Source organism: Ricinus communis, chromosome 8 (genome assembly GCF_019578655.1).
Source record: "Ricinus communis isolate WT05 ecotype wild-type chromosome 8, ASM1957865v1, whole genome shotgun sequence".
In the NCBI taxonomy this organism is placed as follows: domain Eukaryota; kingdom Viridiplantae; phylum Streptophyta; class Magnoliopsida; order Malpighiales; family Euphorbiaceae; genus Ricinus; species Ricinus communis.
This window is the reverse complement of record NC_063263.1, coordinates 16,119,276-16,131,340: the sequence shown is the minus strand read 5'-3', so window position 1 is coordinate 16,131,340 and position 12,065 is coordinate 16,119,276. Positions and strand designations below refer to the sequence as shown.

General features: G+C 35.9%; 2 protein-coding genes across 2 annotated transcripts; one reads left to right on the top strand and one right to left on the bottom strand.

Moving 5' to 3' along the window:
* The first annotated feature begins 260 nt into the window (after positions 1-260).
* Positions 261-8,096, top strand: LOC8266275 (homeobox-leucine zipper protein REVOLUTA). The gene is made up of 18 exons (XM_002529900.4): positions 261-1,369; positions 1,991-2,150; positions 2,659-2,741; positions 2,835-2,925; positions 3,042-3,137; positions 3,249-3,362; positions 3,455-3,538; positions 3,682-3,837; positions 3,911-3,985; positions 4,464-4,570; positions 4,728-4,911; positions 5,372-5,560; positions 5,668-5,748; positions 6,065-6,199; positions 6,415-6,749; positions 6,921-7,026; positions 7,185-7,334; positions 7,662-8,096. The coding sequence occupies exons 1-18, from the start codon at positions 1,137-1,139 to the stop codon at positions 7,809-7,811; spliced, it is 2,529 nt and encodes an 842-aa protein (XP_002529946.1). The 5' UTR covers positions 261-1,136; the 3' UTR covers positions 7,812-8,096.
* Positions 8,097-10,691: 2,595 nt separating this feature from the next.
* Positions 10,692-11,670, bottom strand: LOC112536479. Its single transcript, XM_025159237.2, has 3 exons — positions 11,450-11,670; positions 11,124-11,189; positions 10,692-11,028 (listed from the first exon to the last, which is right to left on the bottom strand). Exons 1-3 carry the CDS (start codon positions 11,522-11,524, stop codon positions 10,858-10,860), a joined length of 312 nt encoding a protein of 103 aa, XP_025015005.1. The 5' UTR covers positions 11,525-11,670; the 3' UTR covers positions 10,692-10,857.
* Positions 11,671-12,065: the final 395 nt, after the last annotated feature.

The following is a 12,065-nucleotide window of genomic DNA, read 5'->3' as shown; positions in this document are numbered from 1 at the left end:
AATTGTACTTTAATTAAAAAAGAAAAGTAAAGAGAAAAGAGATTAGAATCTAGGGATTGGAAGAGATAAAAGAGAAAGGTGGTAGTACCTAGCAGCAGCAGTAACAGTAACACAGAAAGGCTAGAAAGAAAACAGGGTCTAAAATGTCATTTCAGAAAAAGTAGAGGGACAAGAATGTAAATGCAGAAATTATTAAGAAAACTGGTAAGTTTGTCGGTATGCGTGCAAATGAAATGAAACTGTTCTCTCTCTTTTGCCACACTGTTTCAAGCTCAGACTTAGATCACTCACTGCCATCTCTCACACTCTCTCTCTTTTTAACTATTTTTATTGAAGTCTCTCAACTCTCTTTTTTCTTCATCTCTCTTCTCTCTCTCTCTCTCCATAGACTGTGTTTGTATGTGTTGTAAATCCATAGTCATGGTTAGGGTTGCAGTCTCTCTTCACATTTCTCTTCTTTTTGGTTTCGCACTAGCACCGCTTTCTCTCTAATGTCACACCCAATTGGCTCTCTTTCTCTAGTAGAGAGAGCTGACCTGAGTTTAGCTTTCTTCACTCTAATCTCTCTTCTAAGAAATGGGTTTCTTTCATTTTTAGCTGTGCTGGTCTAGATTTCAAGATCAAGGAGAAAAAAGAAGAAGTGGAATTTAGTTCACAAGTGTGGATTTTTGTAGCTTGTTTTCTGTGTAATTCAATTTTTCTGCTTTTGGGTTTTTGAGAGAGATTGGTTAAGCAATAAAGGGGGAGAAGGGAAGATTTTTCTTGCAGAAATACATACAGAATCTCTATCTATCTCTCTGTATGTATTGGTCTTAACTCTGCAAAAGAAAAAAAAAAAAACACACCCCACTCCGTTTTGGCCTTTACCTTCCTCTTCTTCTTCTTCTTCAGTCACTACCCTTTTTCTTTTTAAGTTTGAAGATTCTTTGTTAAGCTCAAAAACCCTCTCTTTCTTTTACACATCATCTTAGAAAGAAAAGAAAGCTACGAACTTTACTAAAATTTAAGAATCTTAACCTTCAAGACCCCTTAAACAAAATAAAGCACGAAAATCCCAAAGCAACTTTGTTCTCTCTCTATCTGGCTGTTTGTTTAGTTGGTGATTTTCGGCTGTTTGTTTGTTTTTTGTTGTGGAAATGGCTATGGCTATGGTGCAGCATAGAGAGACTAGTAGTGGAAGTATAAATAAGCACCTTACTGATTCTGGTAAGTATGTCCGGTATACGGCTGAGCAAGTGGAGGCTCTTGAAAGAGTCTATTCTGAGTGCCCTAAGCCTAGCTCTTTGAGAAGGCAACAGTTGATCAGAGAGTGCCCCATTTTATCTAACATCGAGCCAAAGCAGATCAAAGTCTGGTTCCAAAATCGCAGGTTAAGAACAGCTTATGTAATTTAATAGAGAAATTGATTATCTGTTTTAACTTCCAGGCAATTGTTTTGCTGAATTTTTATGTTATCAAGTTCTAAAGTTAATCGTTCTGCGTATCCATTGCATTAGTGATTGGTATAAGTTTGGGTGGCAAGAATGGGAATTTTTTTTATAGCTATATGAATATGAGCTTAGTTGATAATCAGTTATCAATTTTGCAAATTTTTAATTTTGAGGCAAGACAAAGAGTAGATCATTCCTGAAACTGGGTTTCATTTCCTTGTTTTTGCTACTTTAGCAAGCTTCTGTTTATAAATGCAAAAATTTCTGAATGCCATCGTGATCTTGAGCGAGAATTGTGATGTTTCAAGTTAGATTACTAGCTGTATGAAATGCAATTATGTTACTGTCTCTGATCTAAGATCACTCACTTTTAGTACGACTCATGTTCTTTCGATTCTGATTTGTGATTAAGTCCCAAGTTCTAGTTATCTGGTGAAGAAAACAAAAAGAAAAAGAAAACAAAACAAAAGAAAACCAAGTTTGAGAATGTGTTAAATCTGTTTTGGGTATGAATTGGGGCATCTAGGCAAGCTGAGAGTCAATCTTGCTTGGCTATACAGGTGTCGAGAGAAGCAAAGAAAAGAATCTTCAAGACTCCAGACTGTGAATAGGAAATTGACAGCAATGAATAAGCTGTTGATGGAGGAGAATGATCGCTTGCAGAAACAGGTGTCCCAGCTGGTGTGTGAGAATGGCTACATGCGGCAACAACTCCAAACTGTAAGTGGAAGTTCTTCCCATTCTTATATTTATAAATTGCTATCTCTACTTGTTTGCAACTTTTCTTTATCAAACATTTTATCAGGAATTTCAAAGCCTAAATTTGCACTCACAGATCACAATAACTTGATTATGTTGATTCTGTTAGTATTATCCATTTCTCTATGGAATTAATGGTTTCTTTTCTGGCATTAACTCATTCCAGATTGAGTGTTCAAAACATATGAGATCAAAGCATCTACCATCTATTTCATATTTTTTCATTGATATATACCAACTATTTTTTCAAGCTAACAATTATAGTTGCAGACCTGTTTTATGCTATGAACTTCCTGTCATAGCGTTTCTGTATATGCTCATGCTGCTGTCCAGGCATTTCAATGATAGTGCAGTACCTTTACCCCCCCTCTTTCTCTTTTTTCTCTAGTATGACAATTGAATTCTCTTATATTATTTTTAGCACTGTTTTTTCATCTTTGAACATGATTCTGAATTGATATTTCTGCAGGCATCAGCAGCAACTGATGCAAGCTGCGATTCTGTAGTCACCACTCCTCAGCATTCACTGAGAGATGCCAATAACCCTGCTGGGTAACCTCATTAACCTATGCCATGAACTTTGTGTATGTCTACTATCTAGGTGTGCTTAATAACTAAGATAATTTGTCTTTATTCTTTCCGCAGACTTCTCTCCATTGCAGAGGAGACCTTGGCAGAGTTCCTTTCAAAGGCTACAGGAACTGCTGTCGATTGGGTCCAGATGCCTGGGATGAAGGTTTTTTTTTACTTTATTCTGTGTTTTCTTCCCATCTCTCTCTCTCTCGCTTCATTTATCAGTTATATGTGTACTTAAGGATAGTATTACTTATTGAGGAGGATCTTTCTTGACAGCCTGGTCCGGATTCGGTTGGGATCTTTGCCATTTCCCAAAGTTGTAGTGGAGTGGCAGCTCGAGCTTGCGGTCTTGTAAGCTTAGAACCTACAAAAGTATGTTTACTTGTGTCCTTAAATTTTTTAAGATTCTTCTTAACCTTTGTGACTGTAGCTTGTCATCTCATGCGGTGATAATTTTACCATGTGCATTTAAAAAATTGACAGATTGCAGAGATCCTTAAAGATCGTCCATCTTGGTTCCGGGATTGTCGGAGCCTTGAAGTTTTTACCATGTTTCCTGCTGGAAATGGTGGAACTATTGAACTAGTATACAGTCAGGTAAAAAGGACTGTAAATCTCAACTTTCTTCTGCTGTCTTTTATACTTTTTCACCATCTCTTTTACAGAGCTAAAGTCAAATATTGCTTCAGGTATATGCTCCAACTACTCTGGCTCCTGCACGGGATTTCTGGACTCTGAGATACACAAGCAGCTTAGACAATGGCAGTTTAGTGGTATGCAAGTCTTCTATAGTCTGTCCAATCATAAATTAACAATTAATTTTTGGCATATATTAGAGATTAACTTGCTAATTGTTATTTGAAATTGTAAAAACCAATAAAGTATCTTATTGGCATTTCTGCATTGTCTGTATAAGGTCTGTGAGAGATCACTTTCTGGTTCTGGTGCTGGTCCAAATGCAGCAGCTGCTGCTCAGTTTGTAAGAGCTGAAATGCTTCCAAGTGGTTATTTGATACGACCATGTGACGGTGGAGGGTCAATTATACATATAGTGGATCACTTAAATCTCGAGGTATGTATTTTTGACAATAGCATGCTTAGTCCTGTTTTTATGCAAAATCTAACTTTTTCCACTTCCTTTCCAGGCATGGAGTGTTCCTGAGGTGCTGCGGCCACTTTATGAATCATCAAAAGTAGTGGCCCAGAAAATGACAATTGCGGTGAGTTGACTTTGGCTGAAAGGACAGTTTGGACTATTTTGCGTGGTTTGGCAACATAAGGCAAGAGAGCATGAATAATGATCCACTATCCTTTAAACAAATTCCACCCTTACTTCATGGTTTCCCCTCTATAGCATATGATCAAGCATTTGCCTGCACCAAAGGATTGAAAAATTTTATTGTACTTGCAGTTCTCATGGATAAATGATTATCTGCTGAGAAATCAATTATACTTTTATGTTGTAGTGCCTTGTAGAAGATAATAATTTAAATCTTTCTTGCATATAGTCCTTTTTGTTTGCATGTCTTTCTGCTGTTTTGTTTAATTTTTAAAAAGTAATAGACATGCAATTTGAGGGTTATTTTTATTTGTTGTTTGTTTTATTGATCTGGTTTTGATCAATAGCAATCTATTCCTCCACCTTTTTCCTGGATCTCAGGACAAGACGCTGACTGTCTTTTTTTTTTTTTTCTGAAGGCACTGCGATTTATCAGGCAAATAGCTCAGGAGACCAGTGGTGAGGTGGTGTATGGCTTGGGGAGGCAACCAGCTGTTTTGAGAACCTTTAGCCAGAGATTAAGCAGGTAGCTGCATGATTCTCATTTTCAATTTGGTTCTCAATTTTAAGAGCTTTGCTTTTGTAAACGCAAAATATAGTTTATATCCACTGGTCTATCAAGTAATCAATTTTCCATTATTCTCCTGACTTAGTTGTACTTGTTTTGTTGTCATTTTCTATAGAGGCTTCAATGATGCTATTAATGGGTTCAATGATGATGGCTGGTCACTGATGAGTTGTGATGGAGCTGAAGATGTAATAGTCACTATTAATTCCACTAAGAATTTGAGCAGCACTTCTAATGCTGCTAATTCCTTTGCATTCCTTGGAGGAATTTTGTGTGCAAAAGCTTCGATGCTACTGCAAGTAAGTTTTGAAATGCCAATAAAAATATTCTTTGGCTTGTGACTATGATATGTTGTGGTTGTTGAGTCAGTGCTATTGATTATAGCAAGCCATATGTAAGAATATATTTCAATACATTTTCCAGATATTATATATATTTACTTTTCTTTTTGCCAAATAGTATTCATCTTGTTTGAACACTATCATTGATGTCAGCTAGAAAAATCTGTATTTCAGAATGATGTTATCTTTAGAAACTTGTAAAAGGTTTCTTTTTTTTTTGTTTTCACTTGTACTACTCATAAACAAGTTTTTAAGGTTTGAAACTATCTTGTTTTAGTCTTCAATACACATATATTCTCAACTTTTTGACTTTTGTGATATTGACTTGCATCTTAGTGGTCTTGCATGGTCAAAATAATAACTTACTGTTCTTGGGATGAGAGCTGATGAGATTTTTGCATTCCCTTTTTCATACTAGAACGTCCCTCCTGCAGTCCTTGTTCGCTTCCTAAGAGAGCACCGCTCTGAATGGGCTGATTTCAATGTTGATGCCTATTCTGCTGCATCATTGAAGGCTGGTTCTTATGCATTTCCTGGAATGAGACCTACAAGATTCACTGGGAGCCAAATCATCATGCCACTTGGCCACACAATTGAGCATGAAGAAGTATGTTATGCATATGCTTTTATTTTTTAGTGTAATAAGTTGAGATCATCCTTGTTATATTGTAATACATTCCCATGTTTTTTACTCAACCTAATTTTTCCTCCCAGTTACTTGAAGTTATTAGACTGGAAGGCCATTCTCTTGTGCAAGAAGATGCTTTTGTATCAAGGGACATTCATCTCTTACAGGTACTGGTTTAAGAATCTCTATCGTTGTAGCTGTTAAGCAGGTTTTGTTTGATTCACGAGTTTTTGGCTCAAATACTTCACATCTTTCTGATATATTTGAAGTGGACATGGTGCTTATTGTGTATGGAAGAAGTTATGTTGAGCATCAAGGGTTAGTCAAGAGCATTTGCTCTGTTAGTTTACTGCCAACCAGATTTTGAGGAACTCCACGAGGCATTATCTCTGTTCTGTTCTGTTCTGGTTGACCTAGACGGGCCTGCTTATTACTTTTAAATCTATTCTTATGCCATAATGGCCTTCATTTTTTTATTGGCAGATTTGCAGTGGAATTGATGAGAATGCTGTCGGTGCTTGTTCTGAACTTGTCTTTGCTCCAATTGATGAAATGTTTCCTGATGATGCTCCATTGCTACCTTCTGGTTTCCGCATCATTCCATTGGATTCAAAAACAGTTAAGTCAGACTGGATTTCAGTTTACTTTTCCATCTATATTGTATATGATTGTTTTTAGTATGATCAATGAAATTAATTCATTAGGCTTTGTGTGATCTACTACTTGGGAAGTAAAAGCATATGTTATCGAACTTGGTGTTGGGAGCTTACTGGTATTTATAAAACGTACATTATTTCTCGCCTATATACTAATGCAATGGTGTACTCATACAGAAGGATACACAGGATGCATTGACTACGTCTCGCACTCTGGATCTCACATCCAGTCTTGAAGTCGGCCCTGCAGCAAACAACACTGCCGGAGATGCTTCATCATCTCAGAGTACACGATCAGTCTTGACTATTGCCTTCCAATTCCCTTTCGAGAGCAATTTACAGGAGAATGTTGCCACCATGGCTCGTCAATATGTCCGTAGTGTGATTTCTTCTGTCCAGAGAGTTGCCATGGCTATATCTCCATCAGGATTGGGTCCAGCTGTGGGACCTAAGTTATCTCCTGGCTCTCCTGAAGCTCTTACCTTAGCTCATTGGATCTGCCAAAGTTATAGGCAAGTTCTACGTGAATCTTTATAAAATTGTGTAGCACTTAAATCATTTTTTTCCATTCTCAGATTGCTGTAATGTGTTCTATATAGGGATTGTTCATATTAATTTGCTGACCATTAAGCTCTACGGATGGACAGCATTTGCTGATTTTTGTTTTCCTTGTTTCTCCTCAGTTACTATCTAGGAGCAGAATTGCTGAGATCTGATTCTCTTGCTGGAGATTCAGTGTTGAAACAGCTATGGCATCATCAAGATGCCATTTTATGTTGTTCATTGAAGGTATAGTGACACTCGATTTCAAGACTAATACTGCCTTCTCCACCATAATGTAGTGAAGCTATTGTCAGAATTGCACACGTTAGACATTGTCTTACATGATTGATTATTCAGGAAGTTTCCTGTTTTTGATTCTTTTTTTCTTTTGGGTGGTCTTGTAGTCTCTCCCAGTTTTCATCTTTGCCAATCAGGCAGGGCTGGACATGCTTGAGACAACACTAGTGGCTCTACAAGACATCACACTGGATAAAATATTTGATGAATCTGGACGCAAGGCACTTTGTGCAGACTTCGCAAAGTTAATGCAGCAGGTAATTTTAGATGCAACTAACATTTATTCCGGCTGCTGCATGCTAAATTTCTCCAGTTTGTTAGGTTTTTAGCTGAATTTCTCCTGTCATTATAGCAAGTTACAACCGTCACATGGTGTCAGTTGAAGCAAACTAGTTTTCTGAAACATTAGCTCTTTGATGAGTTCATGAATGCTCTCATTTTAAAACTGAATAGCCTTAAGCTGCATAGTCAAAAGTTCTCTGAATATTTAAGGCTGAACCATAAGTTAGTTCCTGTTTGGAAGTGCTGGAAATAAGTCCCATTACTTTCAAATTCTTATGAGTTGTACAAAAACTTGGTATCAGGGATTTGCTGGCTTGCCTGGAGGAATCTGCATGTCAACAATGGGCCGCCATGTTTCCTATGAGCAAGCTGTTGCGTGGAAAGTCCTTGCTGCAGATGAGAGCACTGTCCATTGCCTTGCCTTCTCCTTTGTAAACTGGTCTTTTGTTTGATCATAATCCATTCATCCGATGCCCTCCCCTCCACCCCAAGCTGAATATGAAAAAACAAATGGTGGAGAGTTTTGGGGGAAAAAAAAAGAAAAAGAAGTTTTGTAATATTTAAATCCCAGCCCCAGGTTTGCATTATATTAATTTAATTAATTTTTATTTAGTGAGCCAGATTTTGCCTTGTCCTTGTACATATGGTGTGAAACTCTCTTACCCTTTTCAGCTATTATTGGAACTTGAAACAGTAACTGAACTAAAGAAGGATTCTGGATTCCTTTCTTTCTTTCATTCTTTTTTTTTTTACCATTCAATCCTTATTAACAGTTGCTGACAAAGAACTAGTCACGAGCTCCGTTTTCAATCTTTTGCTTCTCCATCACAAATTGTTTACAAGATTTCATTGAAATGTCTGTAATTTGTTTCCCTTAAATGCTATTTATTACCTGCCCCCCTTCAATGCCATTGCAAGTACTTGCAGTGGATTTTTCCCAGGCACCAATATTTGTATTTAAGAGGTCTTTAATTGTAGGCATTGCCGCTCAGCTGGTGATAATTTTTGTACCTTCAAATGCCTGCCTTGTCCCTGAGTCTTGTGGGATTCGTGCAGAACTTTGCTTTCCACCATGGCATTAAATATATGTTTTGACTTTTGTATTTAACCTCATAACTTTTAAGAGCTTTTGGGTCGCATTATCATGCGACACACTGAAATGGATTCTGCCAATACTGTACTCAATAAATCCGCTCCCTATTTTGTCTTTATTGGTCTGTTCCTTTTGTCTGTTGCAAGGAGTATGTATATTACCATCACTGGGGGGGCAGGGCTTTATACCATACTTCTTTGGTTAGGGTTAGGTTTGAACTTTTCTAACCTCTCCTATTACGGGTAGCTGATTTGCCTCAACCTCATCAGAAGGCTATTAATAAATTTGTTTTTTTTTTTTTTTAAATAAAAAGGGGAGAAAAAGCCACCATCCATAGCTACTCTCACTTGGGGTGATCATGCGAATTCTCTTCTATTGTATAATATTTGTAAAGTCATAGCTAGTTTGGATTGAATATAAGCCCATCTCTTCTATTGTATAATATTTGTAGAGCCATAGCTAGTTTGAACTGAATTTAAGCCCGTCATTGCAATGTCGACTTTGGATCCAACCAAAGCAGAGTCTTGACTATTTCCGAGGAAATATCCTCAAGAAATAATCTCCCTCGCTTGGTGAAAGTTGTCGCAATTAATAAATTTAGAAAGGATACAATTAATACCTCAGGAAATGAGGTGATATATATGGTTATTCTTTTTCTTTTCCTGGTTTGAATTGAATAAAACCGATTCAGATTAAAAAAGAGGTAAGACCCTTTAATAGTTTCTTTTTTGATTCTTATGGACTAATTGAAAAGGTACAGTCGGTAATTCCAATCCAACATGGAGTATAGAAGGATTTAATCTGGCCTATTTATGAACTGAAATTATTAATTATTGGATTTTAAATTTGATTTAGGATCATTTTGAGTTAATTTGTAATTTGAGTTGGACCCTAAGAGATTGAGTATCCAGGCCATTGTCATCTCTTATCTTTTAACAGGTACTCATATTAAGCTTACCCCACTGAACACTGCCTTTGATGGTGTATTTGTAAATGCTGGCTTCCCTGAGATGTGTGTCTTGAGCCAACAAGAACTGAAATAAATAGCACGCACGTACTACAGAGCCTTGACAGGATGGGGAAGACCTTATATTTATGCCACTGACATTATACGAATTTAATTATTGAGTGCCATAATTTATGCCCCTGTTTCGTTTTAGGCTTTAGCCTTAGTATGAGTCTAATACTGCTTATTTATCTGCTGTTTTTCAAAATAAAATTTGAAGATCATATTAAAAGACATGTGGTAGCTTCTGGGGCTGCAAAGAATGGTCTCTATTAGAAGGTGGGTAATGAGGTTTCAGAATTAAATTCTAATTAGTCGTTTAGCAGTGTGTTATACAACCATTGTTATTATTTTGATTATAAAATTAAATTGATAAATATAATTTAATAAATTTTTTAATATTTAATATTAATTTATAATATTTTAAAAATAATAACAGACAAAATTTTAAATATTTTAAAATTTTAAAATTTTATTAGTGTAATAATATACAAATTATTTTAAAAATATTTATTAATTTATTTGAGTATCATATAACTTAATACTATAATTGATATTACTATTTTTAAAATTAAAAATTTATTATATTGAGAGTGGTGAGGTGAGGAAAGAATCTAGTCCTAGTGCCCAATACACAGGCACGATCATGGAAATAATGAAAAAGAAAAAGTTATATAGTTGGACCATCTGCTCTATCCGTTTGAGTTTCGTTTCTCTAAAGAAGATGAGACGCTAAAAATGAAAGTGTTCGCAATACATACCGAAAGGGTACCACTGAGACCGACAATTAATGACTAATTCGAACACCAGGAGCGGTCTGTCTGATCAAATAAGGGATCAGACCGCTCTTAGAAAGATGAAAGAAAGCAAAATCTCATAGTTTAGAGAGTTTTACTTAGTTGTTTAACTAATGGAAAGCATGGGAGAAAGAAAGATGCACAAACTGGCTAATTCTCGAAAAATCAATTTTATTGTTGCACGGTTGGTTGCCCGAAAGGCTATCTGATCCGGTTCGAGAATACATTTCAGAGCTATTCCCTACTAACTCCTTTATATTTGAAGACTGGTCCTAAAAGTTTTAATTAGAGAAGGAGTGGGGAAGTTAAAAACTTGTTAGATAGATTATTCTTTTAAAATTTTGATTAAGAACTTGTTGAATATGAGGCCTCTTAAACATTACAAGTCGTCTCCTCTGAGTTAGTGAAACCGCTAAGAAATGTTTTAGAGGAAAAAGAAACAAACAAACAAACAAATAGAATTAATTAAGGCTAGTTTGAATTATTACAATCTCACCTCTAACAACAAATGCTTTTGCCACTTATAATTCTGCTGGATGTACACTTTTGACGATCACATTTTAATCCTATATATATGTGTATATTTGTAGTGTTATGTTGTATCATTCATCAGAAGGTGGTTCGGGGTTAGAGTGATCAATGGTGGTAGCATTCAGATCATGAAGAAACTTTGTTATCGTCTGCACAATCACTTCATCAAAGCTTTGGCGGTCGAGCACAGAGCCATTAGTACCACCGGCACCTTTGCTATTATTACCTCTACAGTTCTGCTTCTGCAATAGTTAACTAAAGCATGTTAGCTTGATCCAAATAAAATAAGAACTGCACTCATATCATGATTATTATATATTATAGAGAGAAAGCATACAGTTTTCCTCTTTGATGATCTTGGGCTAGGATCCATTGACTCTGTCATCTCATCAAATAAGAGGACCTGTAAGAAGCGGAACTTTATCAGCTGATTAAGAGGTACGAGGAAAAAAAATGAAAATATCCACCAATAAGGTTGTTTCGACTAGAATATTTTTCAGTTTTGACCCACTATGCGTATTGCCCCCCATTGACAAGGTTTTCTAGATCCACCAGTACTGCGCTCATTCGCAGTAGGATTATCTGACTGTGAGATATGAATTCAAATAGTAAAACTGTACCCTTTTTTCTTTTACTTTTTGTGTAAAGCATATAGATGGATACCTGTTTGACAATCTCTTCATACTTCTTGAAACAGCTAAAAAGTCTAGCATCGTCATCATCGTCTTCTCTGGACATTATTATATTTTTCTTGAGAAATGTAGGGGGAGGTTGATTGTAGCCTAAACGAAGCTGGGCTTCTTTTTCTTTTTTATAGTAGCAATTGACATATGAATGAAGCTGGGAAGAGAAGTGGAGCAGTTAGATTGATTATTTCAGTTTATATCCGTTATTAAAAATTAACCAACTTTACTGGCAGTATACTTGCTATATATATACTTACATATATTTAATATTTATAAAAGACAAACGAGCCGTTATTCATTTGCATTTTTCCTTTCTTCTTTCTTACTCCTCTCCAAATGCGACTCTCGTGATCAATTATATATTAACAAAAATTGGAAGTATTGCTTAATTCTAATCAATTTTGCCAAAGAGAGAATGATTTTGTTAATTAGTACATTCTTTTATTAAAATCAATATTGCTCATGCTAAAGGGTTTTATTAACCTAATACTATAATAATATTTAATCAGAATTTAATGAGGAATCAAAGCTCTATCCGCACAAAAGAAATACCAATTATTATTTTCTTTTCTTTTCTTTGCTTTAAAGGGAGA

What these genes read in the sequence shown, in the direction of transcription:
- LOC8266275 (XM_002529900.4), top strand. Translation starts at nt 1,137, where the DNA reads ATGGCTATGGCTATGGTGCAGCATAGAGAGACTAGTAGTGGAAGTATA. An exon ending in TGCGGCAACAACTCCAAACT is followed by an intron (nt 2,151 to 2,658) that starts GTAAGTGGAAGT and finishes ATATTTCTGCAG; the next exon opens with GCATCAGCAGCAACTGATGC. An exon ending in TGGATCACTTAAATCTCGAG is followed by an intron (nt 3,838 to 3,910) that starts GTATGTATTTTT and finishes CTTCCTTTCCAG; the next exon opens with GCATGGAGTGTTCCTGAGGT.
- LOC112536479 (XM_025159237.2), bottom strand. Translation starts at nt 11,524, where the DNA reads ATGTCCAGAGAAGACGATGATGACGATGCTAGACTTTTTAGCTGTTTC. An exon ending in ATGAAGAGATTGTCAAACAG is followed by an intron (nt 11,190 to 11,449) that starts GTATCCATCTAT and finishes CGCTTCTTACAG; the next exon opens with GTCCTCTTATTTGATGAGAT. An exon ending in GATCATCAAAGAGGAAAACT is followed by an intron (nt 11,029 to 11,123) that starts GTATGCTTTCTC and finishes TAACTATTGCAG; the next exon opens with AAGCAGAACTGTAGAGGTAA.